We start from the raw sequence: 21,404 nt of genomic DNA, 5'->3' as shown, positions 1-21,404 counted from the left end.
CATTTTTGGTCATAAAAACAAGAAATGCAGGTCTGGCAGCACCTGTGGAGAGAGAAAGAGAGTTGACGTTGTGTGTCCATATGACCCTCCTGCAGAACATTTTTGGTAAACTAGCCTTAAACTTATAGTGTGAAATGGTAGTAGTTGTTTGGAAGCATGTTTTTAGCATCGTTTCAACCAGTAGAGGGTAGCAGATTCAAACTTTGGAGATGAAAGGTCCCAGATTTGCAACCATGATCAGGCTGTGACAAGGAAAGCAACACAATTCCAGTAAAATTCTTAAATAGTTATTTTGAAATAATATCTAAACTTATACTTCTGTCACATCTTTGATGTAAGAAGACATCCAAAATGCTTGGGAGAGGCGAATGAATCCTTTGGAAAATCCAAAAGTAAAATGTAATATTTGAGTAATGCACAAAAAGGCAGAAAATGACAGATTTTTAATCTAATTATGGCGTTCCCCCATTCATATTACCTATCTCCCTGACCATGCTGGATGTTGAGTGCAAAGAATTATAATTACTCCAACGTAGTTCTTCGCTTAGTGTTACTTGAATCTTCAGTCAATGAGATTTTACTCCCCTATTAGATTTATATTCCATTACTTTGGTTAAAAAGAGCATAGATACTTCCACACATGTTCCTCATGATATGGTATCACGTTCCTGAAATTAGTCAACACACGTTGATGATATAAAACAAAAGCGAGAACAGCGAGAATGGGACTTGGATAGCCAGCATCAAATCTCAATGGTTGCCACAGTGAACAACGGTTACAGGTTAACACACACACACATGCTTTTGTCATTAACATTTTACTGAAGTGTACAATTGGGTTATAATTAATAAATAAAAAAGACATGTGCATCTTGTACCTGAACTGTTTCATTAGAACGATTAGATTAATTAGGTACTTTTTTGATTATAGTGTATCGACGGGGCATTGGTCTGGCACTTCACTGCTTTGGGTGTAATCGACAGTGAGTTTGCTCCTTCATCTCGCTTTTTTTTTAGGGTGGGTATGTCTGTCTGGGCTGGTCCTCCTCCAGGCTCAGCTTTTGTATAAAAGCAGCCTGCTGCTTTTTGCTCCTGCCCAGTCCAATTTCACTGCTGTGAAGGTGGGACAGCAGACAATATGAAGCTCTTATTTTTAAGCACCTTCAGCCTCTTTGTTTTAACGTCCTTTGATCAAGCCCAGTCATCTTACTATGACAAAATAGTGACCCACAGTCGAATTAGGGCAAAGGATAAGGGGTGAGTAAATCTATTTAATTTTCAATGGGATGTAAAAGTAGCAAATCCACACAGCCATGAAAATGCACAATTAGAATTTGGGTCCAATAAAATCTTATTGCAGCAAACCAACTTTAAAATGAACTTTCGAGAGTTTTAATGTTACAGCTTTTCAGGCTAATTTAATTGCACATGCCTCCTGAGCACCACCGTCCCATCCATTCAATCATTATTGCCGTTTCGATCGCTCTGTTCACTTTATATTGTTTTTTTTTAAAAATTCTGTTGTTTGCAGACCGAATGTGTGCGCTCTTCAGCAAGTGGCCGGGACTAAAAAGAAATACTTCAGCACTTGTAGGAACTGGTATCGAAAGTCCATCTGCGGCAAAAAGGCGTAAGTTTAATGCAACTTTCACTCAAACGGTTCAGCAGCAGGATAATAAAATGTGATTACAACTGGTGATTTTAGAAATCCGCTGTTTGAAACTTGGTGGAGGCAGCTGCAAACTGCTCGAGTCACGCTTCGGAATTTGGGGAAACAGATGGGATTGCAATTAGTTGCATTTATTCGATCTAAATCTATTGCATTGAAAACTTGGATTACTAGAAAGTTTGTTTTCTTGATTCAGAGATATTCGATGGATAATTTTCGGGCTGGAGGAAGGTTTGTACTGGCGTTCCCCAAGGGTCGGTATTGGGACCCTTCATTTTCCAGATGTATAATCTTGGTGTGCAAGAAACAATTTCAAAGTTTGCAGGTGTAACTTGCAAGTATTGTAAACTGTGAGGAGGACAATGTAGAAGTTCAAAAGGACATCAACAAGTTGGCAGATAGGTGGCAGATGACGTTCAACGTGGAGAAGTGTAAAGTGATGTGTTTTGTTAGGAGAACAGAGAGACAATATAAAATAAGGGGTAAAATCTTAAGGGGTGCAGGAACAGAGGGAGTTGAGTGTATATGTGCATAGATCATTGAAGGTGGCAGGACAGGTGGAGAGAGCAGTTAGTAAAGCATATTGCATTCTGGGCTTTAAAAAAGGCGCATAGAATACAAGAGCAAGGAGGTTATGCTGAACTTATACAAGACACTAGTTAGACCTCAATTGGAATATTGTGTATGGTTGTGGGTGCCACTCTATAGGAAGGATATGAATGCAGAAGAGGTGTAGAAGAATGGTTCCAGGGATGAGGAACTTCAGTTATGAGGATAGATTGGAGAGGTTGGGACTGTTCTCCTTGGAGAGAAGAAGGCTAAGAGGAGATTTGATAGCGATGTTCAAAATCATGACCAGGCTGGACAGTCGATAGGAAGAAACTGTTCCTTCTCATAAAAGGATCAAGAACAGCAGGGCAGAGAGTTAAAGTGACTTGTAAAAGAAGCAAATGCGATGTGAGAAAAAACCTTTTCACACTATGAATATTTCAGGTCTGCAATGCACTGCCTGGAAGTGTGGTGAGGCGGGTTCAGTCGAGACATTCATGATGATTACTTCAATAGAAACAATGTGCAGGGAAAAGGTAGGGGAATGATACTAAGTCATAATGCTCATTTGGAGAGCCAGTGCAGACACGATGGGTCGAATGGCCTCCTTCAGCGCTGTAACAATTCTGTGATTCCAGAACAGGTTGATTTCACCTACTAGGCGGAGGGGGCTTCAGGATGTTACATTACTGACCAGGCTTAACCCGGGGGAGTTTTGAAATTTGGAAATCGCGATGAGGTGCAGTATTTTAGAAATGTCACAGATTGGGAAAAGAGATGAGACTCAAATCAAAACTAGTTGAATTTTTCATGAGCCAAATGTTTGAATGAATTTTGTAAATTGAAAAACACTCAGCTTTTCCCAAGTCACATGGGGTGGCCACAATACTGGGCGCTCTTACTCTTCATTCATATTAACCATCATGTTTGGATTTGGCGGGTGGTTTTACAGCGAGAAGTGCTTCCTGCCACTAACCTCCCTCCCCATTTATGCAGGCTGGAGGTTGGCTCCGATACAAGTTGAATTGCCTACACCAGTGGGTGAGTTCCTCCTTGTGTCCAACAAATGGAATGGGACTAGACCCCTGAACATTCTCACTCAGAGGCAGGGGTGTATTGTCAGAGCCACAGGTCCCACCCCCCTCCCCAAATTTAAAACACCATTCCCCTATTTTTAGAAAAGTTCCTATAAATATGATTAAAATGTCTTATTTGCTGATAGCTGCTCTGAGACAATCGTCAGTTCATGCTAGTAAAGAAGATTTCTACAAAACTTCCCACATGGGTGGAGCAACGCTTAAGGAAATTTCAGGACACATGGTGCCTGGCATTAAATCATAACAACTTTCATTTATGTAACATCTATGATGCAGGGGGAAATTCATCCCACAGAGATGTGGCTCAAAAATAGAAACTTGAACCAAAATAGGAGACATTAGACAGGGTGAACAAAACCTTGATCAAAGAGGTGAGCTTCGAAGAAAGTCTTAAAGGTGGAGAAGAAAGTGGGGAAGGAGTTCCAGAGAACACAATAAACTGCAGGGTACTGATCAGCATGGATGTGGAGCAACAAAAGAGTCTTGGATAGTATATCCACATATCTTTAAAGAGTGTGGGACAGGTTGATAAGGTAGGAAAGCATAATTACAATACTTTCCTTTATTAGCCAAGGCATATAATATAAGAGAGGATGGTTATTCTGGAACAACATGAGTAGGACTACAACTTGCGTACTCGCTGCAGTTCTGGTCGCCACGTTACAGGAAAGATATGATTTTACTGGAGAGGATGCAAAGGAGATTGATGAGAATATTGCCAGGACCGGAAAATGTTAACTATGGGGTAAGATTAGATATAGAATTTACAGTGCAGAAGGAGGCCATTCAGCCCATCCTGTCTGCACTGGCCCTTGGAAAGATCACCCTACCTAAGCCCACACCTCCACTGTACTCCCGTAACCTAGTAACCCCACCTAACCTTTTCAGACACTAAGGACAATTTAGCATAGCCAATCCACCTAACCTGCACATCTTTGAACTGTGGGAGGAAACCGGAGCACCCGGAGGAAACCCACGGAGACAGGGGCAGAACATGCAGACTCCGCACAGACAGTGACCCAAGCCAGGAATCGAACCTAGGACCCTGGAGCTGTGAAGCAACAGTGCTAACCACTGTGCTACCGTGCTGCCCATATAGGTTGGGGGCTTTCTTCAAACAGGGAGGCAGAGGGGTGACTTAATTGAGGTGTACAAAATTACAAGGAACTTAGATAGAGTGCTTGGGAATTACCTATTAACCTGGCAGAGTGGGCAAAAACCAGGAAGCGTAGATCTAAAATAACTGGTAGAAGGATTAGAGGGGAAATAAGGAAGTATCTTTTCACCCAGAGGGACTTGCAAATCAATGGCTGACTGAAAAGGTGGGGGAAACCAGAAACACTTACCATATTTAAAAAGTACTTGGATGTCTACTTGACCTGTAGGTCTATTGACCTACTGCAGGAAGGTGGGATTAGGCTGGGGAGCTCTTTGCCAACCATCGCAAACACAATGGGCTGAATGGTCTCCATCTGAGTCGTAAATTTTCTATGATTTCTCCAATGCCAAAATCCGAGGAACTGCGAGCTTGGGTGAGGGGTGGCAGAGTTGGAGGAGATTACAAAGATAGAGATGGACACAGCCTTGGAACAAATCAAGAATAAGGATGAACATTTTAAATTTGAAGTGTTGGGCGACTGACAGAGTTGGTAATCCCCTTGGGTTGTTCAGGGGTGTCTTAGAATGGACAGTTGACCTTCTGAATGCTGCTGCTGGCAAACCTGGAGAAATGGGCATTTGGGCTCCAGTTCATGCCTGGGCACCAATTAAACATCTGCTGCTTAGTATTAGTGCCCATCTCAAGTTAGGTTTACTAAATTCATCCGGCATTGCAGCATCTGGGCAATCGCTTCTGTATTTTGTAACACTAATGGAAACATCAATCAACTTGTGATGTAGTTTGGACAAATTCCACAGTACATCTCAAAGGCTTATTTTCTCATTTTACATCTGTCTATTAGATGTAACTAAAACAAAGTACATAGTCAGTTTCAAAACCATGTCACGTTAAGCATGCTGCTGATTTCCCGTGACTAAAAATGTACCTATGATAAAAAGAAGATGAAACTTTAATACGCTGGCATATTATAAGAGTCAGCACATCTAATTTTAACCATTTCATTGTAATCTTTGAGCCAGGTGAGAGATAGTAGTGCAAAGAAGAGTAATGCTTTCTCCCTTAGGCACCCAATCAACCACCCTGAGATGAGGGTCAAGAGTTAAATTAATTTCTAATGACCAACACCCAATTGAAGAAATACAATGGACATTTAAAGGCAGACCATTCATTTTTGCATAACTTTGTGAAATTAATTAATGTCATGCAATTGGATGTCACGTGATCAAGCCTCCATGATAGATCCATCCAGAGTTGGCATTGTTGGGGTTGTTTAGCCAACAGGAATACACAAGCAGGAGCTTGTGTCAGATAAGATAGAGACCAGAGTGTTTTGGCTGAACTGAGGCCGACTGAGGTGTAGAGTGTGAGGTTGGCTAGAAGAGTGTTGAAATGGGGAGGCAGTGGTGTAGTGGTATTGTCGCTGGACTATTAATCCAGAGACCCTGAGTAATGCTCTGGGACCCAGGTTTGAATCCCACGATGGCAGATGGTGAAATTTGAATTCAATAAAAAGTATGCAATTAAAAAATCTAACGGTGACGATGAAATCATTGTCAATTGTCATAAAAACCAATCTGGTTCACTAATGTCCTTATAGAATCAGAGAATTTGCAGTGAGGAAGGAGGCCATTTGGCCCATCGAGTCTGCACCAGCCCTTGGCAAGAGCACCCTATTTATGTCCACACCACCCACCCTATCTCAGTAACCCCACCTTTTTTTGGACACTAAGAGCAATGTTTTGGACTGTGGGAAGAAACCGGAGCACCCAGAAGAAACCCACGCAAAAATGGGGAGAACGTGCAGACTCCGCACAGACAGTGACCCAAGCTGGGAATCGAACCAGGGACCCTGGAGCTGTGAAGCAACTGTGCTACCGTGCTGACAGTTTATGTTTTAATAAATACAAAACCATAAAACAAAACAAACAACCAAACACAGCAGCATCAACCCAACCCCTAACAGCCGACGGAAGGAAATCTGTCTTCCTCACCTGGTCTGGCCTACATGTGATTCCAGATCCACAGCAAAGTGGTTGACTCTTAAATGCCCTCAATAACTGCTGGCCCAGCCAGCAACGCCCATGAACGGATAAAAACTGGTGAATCTGGAGATGACAAAGGCATGGATGAGCCTTCAATAGATGGGGGGAGGTAGCAGGAGAAGTGCCCAGTTGGTTCAAGTTAGTCTTTGAAATGGCTATATATGTACATACAATGAATCATTAAGGTCGAAAAATTACTGATGCTAATATTAGTAGATGAATGCTTAACATGTTCAAACAGCATTTTTCTGTTTTATTTTAAATAAATTTAAAGAACCCAATTCATTTATTTTCCAATTAAGAGGCAGTTTAGCATGGCCAATCCACCTATCCTGCATATCTTTGAGTTGTGGGGAAGGCAGACACAGGGAGAATGTGCCAACTCCACACGAGACAGTGACCTGGGGCCGGGATTGAACCCGGGTCCTCTGCGCTGTGAGGCAGCAGTGCTAACCATTGCGCCACCGTGCCACCCCTATTTTTCTGGTATTTTAACACTGTATTAGTACATTTACAATAAACAGGTTAACTAACATTGCCGACAATACTCTCTTGTCTTAATTGTTCAGAGTCCATAGTGTAATTGTTCTTCTGCGTTCAGTCTTTGTCTTTATCATTGAGGGTGTGTTGAAACTTCCAATTTGGTGAAGAGATTTATGCTTCAGACCAACATGAACTGGAAGTGCAAATCGACTGCAGGGTCAAACTTGCCTCCAGAGACGTGGAAAGACATTCTGCAAAGCAAACTGTCTCAATTTCCTTTGATTGAACACCACATGGATAACAAATCCAGTGTGGTGCCAAATCTGGAAAAGTTAAATGTTCATGGAATGGAAATTTCCCCCATTCCATTTTCTACGCATTTCATAGAATCATAGAATTTACAGTGCAGAAGGAGGCCATTCAGCCCATCGAGTCTGCACCAGCCCTTGGAAAGGGCACCCTACTGAAGCCCACACGTCCATCCTATCACCGTAACCCAATAAACCCACCTAAATGTTTTGGACACTAAGGGCAATTTAGCATGGCCAATCCACCGAACCTGCACGTCTTTGGACTGTGGGAGGAAACTGGAACACCCGGAGGAAACCCACTCAGACACGGGGAGAATGTGCAGACTCCGCACAGACAGTGACCCAAGCCGGGAATTAAATCTTGAGTACTCTGCTCCTGCCTTTTTCCAGGTATGTGCACAGTTCCCTCCTGCGAAGATGGTACTAGTTGCTGCAATGAATGCAGCTTCATCTAGCTGGAACCCAAATATTGTGAATGGATTGTAACAATACAATTAGAAAACCAAATTTGCTTTGGCATATAGCAATGTTAGCATTTTGACTTAAAGATGGAAATATGATTCGGATCAAGTTGATCAAATCCCCAGATGTAACCCTCATCTCCAAGGGGTAGTCCCACATTACCTGTGATTTTGCAACGTATCAGCATATGAAAGAGGTATATCAACATGCACTTGGAGAATTGCCTCCAATAAACACAGGTGCAAAGTAAAATACTAAAAGTGCCCTGAAAAGTCTTGTAAGAAGTCTTACAACACCAGGTTAAAGCCCAAAAGGTTTATTTTGAATCACTAACTTTCAGAATACTGCTCCTCCCTCAGGTGAACGAAAAGTTTTGATAACCTACTGGTGAATAATTTCCAATCTTAGATAGATGGCAATACTCCTTCATAACAATCTATCAGGATTTAAAGCTTAATGCAAGTGTCACGTAAGCACAAATGGTATTGCATAGACAACAGCAAGAACAGTTCACTGAACCCAGATTGGCACATATGAACTGTATCATCTGATGATTTGGCATTGTACTGTATTAATACAGATCTTAGGTATTTGCAATATCTCAACACATGCTAAATCTCCACAAGGGAAGTAACATTAACATTAATATATGTACATATGTCAGCTATATGTTAGATACTTATATGTGATATTACAGCAACATTTTAGCAACAAAATTATTTTAATTCAAACTGTCAGAGTCTATACATTGTTAAGAGGTATTTTTAATCTGCAAAAGGTATGGGGCGGGATTCTCCGTTGGCCAACACTGGAATCTGGAAATGCGATTGGGCGGAGAATCTGTTCCAATGCCGAAATCGCGGCGGGTGGCGATTTCACGCCAAATCGCAATTCTCAGTCACCTCGACAGTGGCGCCAATGCATTCCAGAAGGCCATTGGCATGTCATTAGTGGGCCTGACCCGGTATTCTCCAGGACCTCCGCGATTCTCCACCTCCAATGAGCTGAATTCCCGACGGCGAGGTTCACTTGTGCTTTTAAAAAATCATGAAACAGGCGCCATGGCTGCTGAGGGAGAGAGAGGGGGTACGGAAAGTATCCAACATCGCCATAATTTTCTGACAGTTGTGCCGTTGGCCGGGGGGGGGGGGCTTCTGCTAGGGCTGGGGAGAGTTGCAGGGGGTGGCCAGAAGATGGGCTGTGGAGTCGGAGTGGATGGGCATGGAATACCATTGCCAAAGCCTGCAAGGCAGCCATGCAGCTGAGCATTAAATGAAAATAGCTTATTGTCTCAAGTAGGCTTCAATGAAGTTACTGTGAAAAGCCCCTACTCACCACATTCCGGCACCAGTTCGGGGAGGCTGGTACGGGAATTGAACCGCACTGCTGACCTGCCTTGGTCTGCTTTAAAAGCCAGTGATTTATCCCTGACCTGCCTTGGTCTGCTTTAAAAGCCAGTGATTTATCCCTGTGCTAAACCAGCCCCTGCAAGACAGCCCAATATGTTTCAATGAGATCACCTCTCATTCTTCTAAATTCCAATGAGCAGTGTCCCAACCTGTTTAACCTTTGCTCATAAGACAATCGCTCCATAATAATAATCTTTATTAGTGTCACAGGCAGGCTTACATCAACTGTGAAAATACCCTAGCCACCACACTGTGGTGCCTTTTTGGGTACACCGAGGGAGAATTCCGAATGTCCAATGCAGCTAACAGCACATCTTCTGGGACTTGTGGGAGAAAACTGGAGCACCCGGAAGAAACCCACGCAAACATGGGGAGATCGTGCAGACTCCGCACAGACAGTGACCCAAGGCGGGAATCGAACCCGTGTCCCTGATATTGGGGATCATCCAGTGAATCTCCTCTGAACCACCTCCAATGAAATAATGGGCTGGATTCTCCACTCCCCGACGCCGAAATCGCATTCGGCGGTGGGGCGGAGAATCCATTTTGGCGCTAATATTGGGACTGCCGCTGATTTCGCTATTCTCCACCCCCTGAAAAATGGCATGCTCTAGAGGTACGCCGCGGCAATTATCCATGGCCTCAGGTCATTGCCTGAGGTCCGCCCCGCGATACTCCGTCCCCGACCGGCCGAGTTCCGTATGGCGTGGGTTACGTGTGCTCACAATGTCTAGGAACCTCGTGTGGCAGCTGTGGACTCAGTCTGAGGCCGCCACAGTCAATGGAGGGCCGATCTGCTGGAAGTGGGGAGCTTCATTCGGGGCTGGGGGCACAGTGGGCGGGCGGTCTGGGGCGCTCAAGCAGCCAAAGGGAGGCACTAAATTTGCGGTCCGGGTCCGCGGGCTGAGTCCGCCATGGAGCACGGCGCACCCGCTGCAGGCAGTAGCTGTACGTATGCGTGACCTCGGAACCGGAAGTGCTCAGGGCCGTATCGGCAGCTAGAGCTGCGAGCTATACGCTGCCTCCCTGCTAGCCCCCAGCAAAACGGGGAAATGTTGGCCATTTTACACCAGTTTTCCTGGCGTAAAAGACCACCGTTTTCACGCTGGCGTGCAGACTTAGTCTCCAAAATCTAGAATCAAACCCAATGTCTTGCTTTAAATAAAGGGACCAAAACTGTTCACAATACTCCAGATGTGGTCTCACCAGTACCTTGTACAGTTGCAGCAAGACTTCCCCACTCTTATACTCCCATCCCCTTGAAATAAGGGCCAACATTCCATTAGCCTTCCTGATTACCTGTGCGCTAGCTGTCTTGTGTTTCATGCACAAGTGCCCCCAAGTCTCTTTGTCTTATAGATTTTTTTTCTCCACTTAAATAATACTCTATTCTTTAGTTCTCCCTTCCAAAATTAACAACTTCACATTTTCCCACATTGTACTCCATTTGCCAACTTTTTGGCAACTTACTTAACCTGTCAATATCTCTTTGCAAACAGCATGTATCACTCTCACCACTTGCCTTTCCACCTATATTTGTGTCACCTGAAAATTAGGCCATAGTACGTTTGTTTCCTCCCTCCAAGTCTTTAATATATATTGCAAACAGTTGTGTTGCCAGCACTGATCCCTGTGGAAACCCAGTGGTTACAGGCTGTCAATCTGGTAAGAACCCCTTATTCCCACTCGCTGTTTCCTGCCCATTAGCCAATTCTCATGATGAGGCCAAGTGGCCTCTTTCTATGTCATAAATATTCTATGAACTACTTCCTCATAAATACATCAGTATTATGTCAAAAATTTAAAGGCCGTTGAAGAATTACTTGTCGTTTGTAGACATTAAAATGGAAACAAGCATTTATTTATTTCTGATTTATGTGTAAAAGTTTAATCTGCCAATCAAATTATTGTCCCATATTACCACACTTTCAACAATGCACTGAAGCAACACGCAACCACAAGCAACCCTGTTATATATATTTAGTTTCTTAAAAGCAACCCAATTAAAATAATTATATTTAAAGTAATAAATCATACTTATGAAAAGGATCCTTAGTCAGGAATTCCTCAGAGTTAAATACTCAGATAATTCTCTGCTCCTCTCCCATTCTGATCTCTCTGTCCTTGGCCTCCTCTACTCTTCCAGTGAAATTCAACATAAGTTCAATAAACAGTGATAGGCACTTTATAGTCTTCTGGACCCAACACTGAGTTCAACTATTTCAATTCATTATCTCTTCTCCCATTTATTTATAAAATTATTTATTGTTTCAAACCATAGCTGTTTTTGACAATTCTACTTTTCCCCTTCCTCTAGAACCATTTCACATTTCTTTATTGTTCTATTGCCATCCCTTTTTGCCATATTCCATCATCCCTTGTGGCCTTCTGTCCCAACACCCATTCCGCCCTTCATACCTGCTTAAAGCTTATTACGTTATTAACTTTTTCTAGTTCTGATAAAAGGTCATCAACCTGAAATGTTAATTTGGGGAAAAATCTAATGGTCACAGTGGTGAATCCTTCCATCGGCTGGAGAATTGGTGGCAACACCTCAGTGGACATATATTTGTGTTCCGTTGGGATTGACTGCCTTCAGGGGTCCCAACTACACCAGGGGCGATTTCCCACTGGACCTCTTGGTACGGGCAGATGTTGTGCCTCAGAGAGCTGCTAGTCAGTCAGACTGGTAGCTCTCCAGTATTGCCAGTGTCACTGGGAATGATGGCCACTGCCGGTACTGCAGGAGGCCAGAGGATGACGGCCAAGTGTGGAGCACCCGGACAAAAGTGAGTGACGTGGGATTGTCGGGGAAGTCAGTGAGGCCCCGGCAATGGGCAGAGGGCGGATGTGGGTGGACTAAGGGTAATTTGAAGGGAAGGCCTGTTTTCCACCAGTGGGTTCCTCTGTTGACACAGGATGCCTAAGAAGGAGGTGCAACCATGCCCCCAGGCTGCAAGTATGCTTGCCAACTATCACCTGATAGTTTATCCACATGATGTGCCCCTGCCCGCTGCTAGTTGAATACTAGTGGTGGTGAAATGGTGCCCTTAATTGACCACTTAAGGGCCTCAACTGACCTCAGGGCAGGCAGATGGTCTTCATTCCTTCCTATCGTTATGGGCCAGAGTTTAGAGGATCCCAAAGTGTATCATGGAGTTCACCTGACCCACAACTTTTAATAGATTGTGGTATGGGGAGCACATGGCTTACTCTACAGGTATGGTACAGCAGAAAATGGACCAGTGTTTTTTAAAACAAAACAACGTTTATTCTATGAACTCAAGTTAACCTTTTTAAAACAAACAGTGATTATTTTAGCAATCATTAATTCAAATGCACCCCGCAAAGAATAAAACACTAAGTAATCTGTATGCTGTTTTTTTAACATCCAAAAACTTAACAAACCTCTAAACAGGAGCATATTAGCGTTTACGTTCAACACTGAAATCATTTATAATTCTGAATTCACCAAATGATTAAGATAGTCTTTGGATGGCAGACTTCAGATGCTGCTCCCTGAAAAACACAAGACACACCCAAGCTCTTCTGAAACTGAAACTAAAAAAAGCAGAAGTAGAGCTCGGCTCCACCCACACTCTGACATCACTCAAGTAACATGAGCAGCTCCATTTCTTAAAGGTACATTTCTTAAACTCCCATTTCTTAAAGGGTACTCTCACATGACACTATGCTGGAAGTAATTGGGGGAGAGTAGGGAAGGTAATGGGGTCTCCACCCATTCTTTACCACCTTATTTTACATCCCCACACCCAGCCCACTTTCAGTGGTAGCATTACATTTCTCCCTACGTCTTTCTTGCCATAGATATTTCCAGACATTCTGGGTGTTTCCAGCATTTTCAATTTTTACTTCAGATTTCACTTTTTTAGTGAAGGCATGCAACTATTTCCGATTCCAAAGTGAAATTTAACCACCAAAGAAATGAATTTTACTGCAGAAGTAATTAGAAAGGATAGAAAAGCAAAGCATATGGATTACATGGGTGGGAATGTGGGGAGAATCACAAATAAAGTGGATAGGTGCTCCAGTCACAAGTTGTCATTTGAGATTACGATATAGGAGTTATCATGGAGACCTAGCTTTCCGATGGCCAGAAATGGGAATTAAAATTCCTCCATTCAATTCATTTAGGAGGGATAAGGAAGGAAAAAAGTCAGGATGATTTACAGGAGGGTTTAAAGACTGAATCCATTTGTTCAGGGTTGAGGAACAGAAAAGGAGCCGTTACATTTATGAGTGTCCACAATAGAATCCAATGGAAGGAGATGGAAAAGCAAATCTGTTGGTAAATTTTGAAGAAATGCAAAAGTAATAGAATTGTAACACTGAAGGGTTCAATTATCCTCCGAAGGAGAGGGAGAAGAATTTCTCAAATGCATATTGGAGAGCTTTCTTAATATGTATATTCCTATTTTAAAGAAAATAAAAGCAGTGATGGGCCTAGTTCCAGGGAATTATAGAATGTTGTAGCGCCTAAAGAGGCCATTCAGCCCCCTGTGCCTGTTCTGTCTCTAACTAGTCCTATTCCACAATTCATTCCCAATAATACTGAAACGTTTCCTTCAGCTATTTCTTTTGAAAATTACTTCCACTATCATTTCAGGCAATGCACTCCAGATTGAATGACGTAGGGTAAATTGAGTTTGTTTCATTGCTATATGATATAATTAAACTTAAAGTAGTTTCAGGAGGGGACAACTAAAAGCCAATGGTAAAAAAAATACCCAACTGGAAGAGAAGAAATCTCATTGATTTGGGAAAGGTTCTAGCACAGGTGGACAGGGAAGAAAGATTGCTGAGGAAAACCGTAAATGAGAAACGGCAGGCCTTTAAGGCCAAGATAGTTCAGGTACAATTCCCATTTGGCACCCAAAGCCAGAGCTCGCTGGAGTACAAAGGAAATAGAGGTTGAAATAAAACAGAACAAAGAAGTTTATGACAAATGTCAGATATGGAAAACAGCCAAAAAACAGACAGGACACAGAGGGTTTCCATAATGTTTCCATCCTCTTTGTATAAAGGATAGCAGGATAAAGTGAGAGCATGGGAAAGATTAGCAGGTAACCTACATAGCTACCTAAAAATGTGGTACAAACATATAAATGTAAAAGTAAAAGGATGGTTAAAGGAACAAAATATTCTTGTGGACAGACTCTGGGGCATAATGGAGGCACGGAATGAGTATGATGTTAATGTCACAGTAAAGGAAGGATAGTAGAAATATTAAATGAGTTAAAACATATAGAAAGGAGGTTTTAGATAGGTTGGTTCGAAGTAAACCAGTCATTTGGTCCAGATGAGATGCATCCAAACTTGCAGACAGAAGCTAGGGTGATGATAGCAAAAGCATTGACCATAATGTTTCCATCCTCTTTGTATATGGGAGTGGTGCCAGAGGACTAGAGGATTGCAAATGTTGCATCCCCATGAAACAAAGGAGGGATGGATAAAACTATAAACTATATAGGTCAATCAATCTAATGTCTGGGGGGGGTGGGGGGGGGGGGTACCTACTTGAGATAATTTTCAAGGAGAAGATTAATTCTTCTTGGGAGGAATATGGATTACTAAACGACAACCAGCATGAATTTGTTAAGGAAAATTGTGTCTGATTAACCTTAAGTTCCTTGATGAAGCAACAGGGAGCAATGATAAATGCAGTGCAGTAATGAATTCCAGCCTAGCAAGTGAGCTAATACTTCCAGATCCAGTATCAGTCCTTACACTAACCTTTTTTATCATAGAATTTACAGTGCAGAAGGAGGCCATTCGGCCCATCGAGTCTGCACCGACCCTCCCCAAGTTCAGCACCTCCACCCTATCCCCATAACCCAGTAACCCCACCCAACACTAAGGGCAATTTTGGACACTAAGAGCAATTTATCATGGCCCATCCACCTAACCTGCACATCTTTGGACTGTGGGAGGAAACCGGAGCACCCGGAGGAAACCCACGCACACACGGGGGATGTGTAGACTCCGCACAGACAGTGACCCAAGCCGGAATCAAACCTGGGACCCTGGAGCTGTGAAGCAATTGTGCTATCCACAATGCTACAGTGCTGCCCTAAATTTATTCTCCACTCTTTCATGTCAGCCCATGAACCGTCCTATTTCTTGGCAGTCGTCTTGAATATTCAACCAATATTTAAACTTTCAGTAGCTTTTCATGCACATCCCATAATTGTTGCAGCCCTCCATTCACTGGACCCCTCTGGAATATATGTCACCCAATTCGCCCATTCGGAGCCTGTGGATATGGCAACCCTGTCCTATATGTCAGGATCATTCACATCACCGTTATCCTGCCTTCATTTTAATGTATTTGGCTCCTCAGAACATTCATCACAAAACACGAGTACACAAGGTTCAAGGTGCCTCTTCATCTTAGAAACCCTTCCTCTCTCATTCCATCGCCATGACAATATGAATCACATGGGCCATGTATCCAGATAGAAATGCTGATTGGCTATCCAAGAGACCTTCCCTCACTTTTATTGTGGAAGTAAATGGACAGTTTAAAGCATAACTGTTCACAATAAGACATTTTCAACACCTTCTTGGAACTTTGGAAACTAGCAGTGCATACAAATGCTGCTGCCATTGCCTCCAAGTGTGAATACCTTACACCTTCTTTCCAGCAAAACAATCTGCGCCTTCCTTTCATCTTTAACATCCCCTCAACTAGGCCTGTTGTAAGGCAGACTTCTGAACATGTCACATGACCTCTTTCATTTTACCCTAAATTAGAGAGTCCCGAAACATTTTATAAACCTCATAATTGTAGCACTTTTCCAATTTATAGTTTTCTGTCTGAACAATGCCTTTTTAGCTTCTAACCTTCATCTCTGGGCAACCGACCTCTGTTATCACATTCTATTCCAGAAAACCACTTGGCAAATGATAGATCTGGTTCCAATATTTACGCACTTCTTCGGCATTTATTTACAGATTTACATTGCAAGCACTAACCCCAATAACCACAGTTTTAGTCCATGTCTATTTTTAGGAGCTCAAGTGAAGCCTCAGTCAATGCCCACAGTCTGTGTACAATTAAACCGAATGGCTGGAATTTCTTGGCCGTTCCTGCTGACAGAATCTTGAAAATCCTACCCTATTAATATACAATCAAAAGATGTGCGTACTGATTTTCAAGTGACATGATATATTATCACAAAATTCGGAAAGTAGAAGCCTGTGTTTTTAGAGGGGGAGCAGCAATGTGGGCATGTAGTTGACTCAGGGACTCGAGCTGCCTTCTAGCCATACGTTCATCCGATATAGGAGCAAAATTGGGCCATTTGGCCCATTGAGTCTGCTCCGCCAAGAGATCAGCCATGATCGAATGACAGAGCAGACTCGATGGACTAAATGACTTAATTCTGCTCCTATATCTTATGAACTTATGGATGGGAGGCAGCGAGTGATGGTAAATAGAAGTTTTCTAACTGAAGAAAAGTATGCAGTACTGTCCTCACGGGGTTGTATAGGATACTTGGCTTTGCAAATCTGGACACTGAATGTAAAAACAGTGATGCTACATCTTACACATCACTGGTTAGGTCTCAGCTCAGGTATTGTGTTCAATTTGGGATAGCACACTTTAATAAGGATTATAAAGGCCTTTGAGAGAGTACGGAGGAAATTTACCAAGATGATAACACGGGAAGATAGACATTTTTCACATTGAGGATTTAGAATGTACTACCTGAAAGGGATGGTAGAATCAATTGCCTTGGAACTTTCAAAATTGGTTGACTGATTTGTAAAGTTATGGGGAGAAATTGAGGCATGTGACTAAATTGGGCCGTGCTTTCAACGAGCTAACACAAGTACAATGGGCTGAACGACTTTCTATGCTGTATGTTTCTGTGATTCAACTTAGTGACATTGGAAATGGCTTAGGCAGCCATTTCTTCCCCTAAGGAATATTTTTCTTTATTTTTGAAAAGCATTTAACTGTCCTTATTGTGGATGAATTTGCAGTGGGTATGAAATAAAATGTTGTTGGCATTGAAGAATCAGCCATTTTTTAGTTATACTGTAACATTCGTTCAGCAACAAAGACGTGCTTAGAGTAGACAATGAAAGGTTTGTTCACCCAGCAGTGAAGTGTGTATTTGACATGTATAATCTTTCAGTGAAAATGATGAACATTGATTTAGCCAGTCATGCCATAATTGGATAAACATCCAATGTAATGTGATCTTGTGGGCTGGGTTTACCAGCAAGCTGGAAGCTAGCTCAGGCATGTGGGATGAAGCTTTTCACTCCTTGATAGTTTCAGGGAGAGAAGTTTCAGTGATTGTAATTCTATTCCCAATGAAAGGAGTACAAAAGCGCACAACTCAGCAACAGTTGTTATTTTAGTACTATGTGCATTCCTCCCACCCTTAAAACTAATCCAGAAGGAGAGGAAATATTGGGATATGAAATGTCCCAGTGGTGTAGTAAAGGGTTCTTTTTTCTAAGCTTGAGGAAGAGGCTCAGACAAATGCAGATAGACCGTATCCTTGCTTTTCATTCAACCCATGACGTACCAGGCTGTAGAATGTTGGATATTGTCAGACCTTGACGGGCTGAAAGTTTTCCGTGTCTATTAATTATCAGACTTTTTCAAAATGAGCATTACGAAAAAGAGAACTCAGTTTAAAAAAAAAGGCGTTTGCACAGTCCCACGACATGGTCTGGAGTCCCAATGTACCTTGCCACACGGGAGCAAGACTGATTCACACTCGTAATCCTGCACGAAACAAGTTCTCCATCTCAGCCATATGGTTGTGAGGGGAAGCAACCAGGCAGTTCCCTGCAGAGGCCGGAGAAAGAGGGGAAAAACTAGAGGAATTTACATCTTAAATTTCTTTTGCATATGTCCTTGCAGACTTAGAGAGAGGCCAGGAAGACACAGCAAGGAAGGGAGATGCTATTAAAATGTGGTAAAAATATGCAGGCCCATACTTCAAAAGAAAAGGAGTGCTTTGACAAACTGGGTTAAGGAGAGGAAAGATACACTTGTGAAAAGATTACAGTCACAATGTTGACCAGGTCAGGGATGAGCCACAAAGATGAGATAAAGTACTCTCACTGGGAGAAACAATCTGCAGCCAACAACCTGTCCCGCAGGACAGGCTTCTGGGTCACTCACTGGTGAGCACCTCAGCCCTGAAGATCCACAGCAGGTGTAGGCAGGGACTTCCCATGGATCTGGCACTCTGAGGAATGCTCCGGCGGAGCACAGGACTCAGCTGATCCACAGGCTGCTGGAGCTGCAAGGGCAGAGTTGTGAGCATCAGGAAGGGATGACAGCATCCTTCCTTGGACTGCAAGGCCGACTGGAGGAGGCCAGCTCCTTTTGTCCGAGAAGATGGTGCCGTCACTCCGGCCATTGAGAGGGTCATCAGGCCTGAGGCAGGGAAGCATCCCTTTCCTGTGTCCTCCACTCTGCCCCTTGCACCCTGACCTCTCATGGAACCCCAGCCAAGAACGTCATGGTCACCCCCAGTGCTAACCCCCCGTAATCACCTCCTCCCAACCACATTCCAGCTCCCAATCTGAAAGGTTAATTGTTCAGTGGCGATATTAGCACGATCCCAGCAAGGAGAATACGGGAAGTGCTGGCTGCATGTCACCCGCCAAACCCCTTTAAACAAAGGCAATCCGCATAGGGAAGATAAGGTATGTTAATGCATTAAAATGAGATTCCCCGGCTCCCGCGGTGTTTTTCACGTTACTCCGCCGATGAAGGGAGTTGAAAATCGGAAATCGTGATCTCACCGGAGAAATTCCCGTTTTTTGATTCTCTCCAGGTTTTGCGCCCGTGCCGTCAATCCCATGCACAGCTAATGCAGGCTCAACATCGCCCCACAGCTTCTGATTGTAAGGCAACATTACGGAAATTGAGTAATTGATGATCAGTATGCCTACCCTTTAGGAGTAAAATTGTGCCTTTTACAGGATATGAGAGGAAGTAAAACTGAATAGAGCCTACATTGCCCATTTAAATGAACCTGAGTAGACAGCAATGCCCCTCTTGGCACTATATATTTTGAGAAAACATTTTAAATTTAATTTGTGTAGATCATACTGTTGGGTCTCAAGACAAACAATTACCCTTACAGGAAAATAGGCCAAAGAGGATTAGCTTTTGATGACTCTCTATTACTAACCTTTGATGTGGGAGTGTATATTTACATATTAGGCAGCACTGAAGAGATGCGTTCATGTGAAAGTTGGTCTTTGTTAAGCCTTTAACATCTGAATGCTGCAATGATGGGAAATCAGCTTTGACATGGATCCTGTTTGTGTGCAAATTTTCTGCAGTTAAAAAGGAAAATGCAACATCAATGGAAACCGGAAATAAAAACAGGCGATGCTGGAAACAGTCAGCTATCTGTGGCGGGAACAGACACGTTAACATTTCAGGTGTAACCATTCATCCGCTCTCTCCACATTATCAGTAATGTTAGTTTCTGTGAAAATCAAGTGATTTATTTTTGCTTCAGGGTAATCAGGGAGATAAAGTTACTCAGAATGTTCTTTATCGTTAAGCTGTCTCCCTACTTTCCGGCGTACTGGAAATATTGACTTATGGTTGATAAGAAAACTCAAGCCTCGAGAGAGAGGTACTGCGCCTACATCAGAGATAAGAGAAGATACTAGTTCAGTCTGGTACATTGTATCACACATTTGCATTCAAGCTTCTCTAACCATTGTCCACTGACTCCTCCAGAAGCAATTCTGGGTTCATATTCTGTAATGGCCTCTGTAGTGGCCATTTTCTAGGTTGCAGCCATTCAGTGGTACATGTGGAACTGACTATTCAGGCTGCAGTCTGGCTGAACTTTTTTACCCTTAAAATATTTTTACCAAGTGGAAATGTGTTGCTTATTGAACTTAATGTTATGTCCCAAGTGTACAGATGTCTTGTAATCCTGGCCGGAAAGAATGTTCGCTTTTCCAAATGGCTTCCTTCCAAAATGTAAATTCGGTTTCCTAAAGTCTCAATGTAGGATAAGATCGCTTCTGCAGGGAACAGGTAAAGCAGACAGTAGTTAATCAGATTGTTACATTTTGAAGCCACGTATGCATTTGCCTTTGTGGCATTTACTGGACCAGCATAAACGAAGCCTGTTAAATAATAGCTCACTGGGCTAAATCGTTGGCTTTTAAAGCAGACCAAGGCAGGCCAGCAGCATGGTTCAATTCCTGTACCAGCCTCCCCAAACAGGCACTGGAATGTGGCGACTAGGGGCTTTTCACAGTAACTTCATTAAAGCCTACTCGTGACAATAAGCGATTTTCATTTCATTTCATTTTCATAACACTGCCTCACTCATGTCAGCCATATTATACAGCTGCAAATAGGAGTGTTCCACTTTCTTCTCAGAATGTCACAGTGCATTCATTCACAGTGGGCACTGCTGCCTCACAAGGACCCGGGTTCAATTCCAACCTTGAGTGACTGTCTGTGAGGAGTTTGCACGTTTTCCCCGTGTCTGCGTGGGTTTCCTCCGGGTGCTCTAGTTTCCACCCACAGTCCAAAGATGTGCAGGGTAGGTGGATTGGCCATGATATAAATTGCCCTTTAGTGTCCAGGGATGTCCAGGTTAGGTGGGGTTACAGGAATGGGGTGTGGGCCTAGGTAGAGTGCTCTTTCAGAGGATATGTGCAGACTCAATGGGCCGAATGGCCTCCTGTACTGTAGGGATTCTATAATTCCATGTATGATGCAGTGTGTGCGTACACGGGGCACTCTGGATTTGAGGCTTGTGAATCACTCCTACCAGTCCACTATCTAGCAATTCAAAGTCCAAATTGTCATTTAAGTCAGCAACTGGGTTGGTTTATTTTCTAATCATTTTCATACAGTGAAAAATAGTTTGCTTTGATCTAAATAAATAAAACACTTGTTTTGAAGTTTGATGAATGAAATTCCATAAAAAGATACAAACAGTTATCTTCTCTGGTACTAAGTACACATTGGAATGGTCTGGTCGTTTTGGCACCAAACTGGAAACCTAGCGGTCATAAATTGTCAGATTGAACTCAATAGTCTAATCATTGTCATAAGAATCCAATTAGTTGACTGATGTCCTTCAGAGCAAGGAATCTGCTTCCTCGTCTGGCTGACCTGGACTTGATTTTTCCAGGCTCTCCAGGGTATACAGCAGCAGGCCCTTGTCCGGTTGAGTCATGCTAGTGAGGCAGGAAGAGGCATTCCTGGAAGAGGAATTCCTGG

The 21,404-nt window shown here is 42.9% G+C and overlaps 1 protein-coding gene across 4 annotated transcripts in view; it reads left to right on the top strand.

Moving 5' to 3' along the window:
- The first annotated feature begins 1,080 nt into the window (after positions 1–1,080).
- Positions 1,081–21,404, top strand: part of postnb (periostin, osteoblast specific factor b) — a 104,615-nt gene continuing 84,291 nt past the window's right edge. For all 4 annotated transcript variants that reach the window (XM_072477058.1, XM_072477055.1, XM_072477057.1 and 1 more), the window contains exons 1-2: positions 1,081–1,257; positions 1,532–1,630. In XM_072477058.1, coding sequence (XP_072333159.1) covers positions 1,139–1,257; positions 1,532–1,630 — 218 coding nt within the window. In that variant the 5' untranslated portion in view covers positions 1,081–1,138. The remainder of the gene's footprint in view (positions 1,258–1,531; positions 1,631–21,404) is intronic.

The sequence above is a fragment of the Scyliorhinus torazame genome, chromosome 15, assembly GCF_047496885.1.
Source record: "Scyliorhinus torazame isolate Kashiwa2021f chromosome 15, sScyTor2.1, whole genome shotgun sequence".
Taxonomy (NCBI): domain Eukaryota; kingdom Metazoa; phylum Chordata; class Chondrichthyes; order Carcharhiniformes; family Scyliorhinidae; genus Scyliorhinus; species Scyliorhinus torazame.
This window is presented reverse-complemented; position numbering and strand designations above follow the sequence as displayed.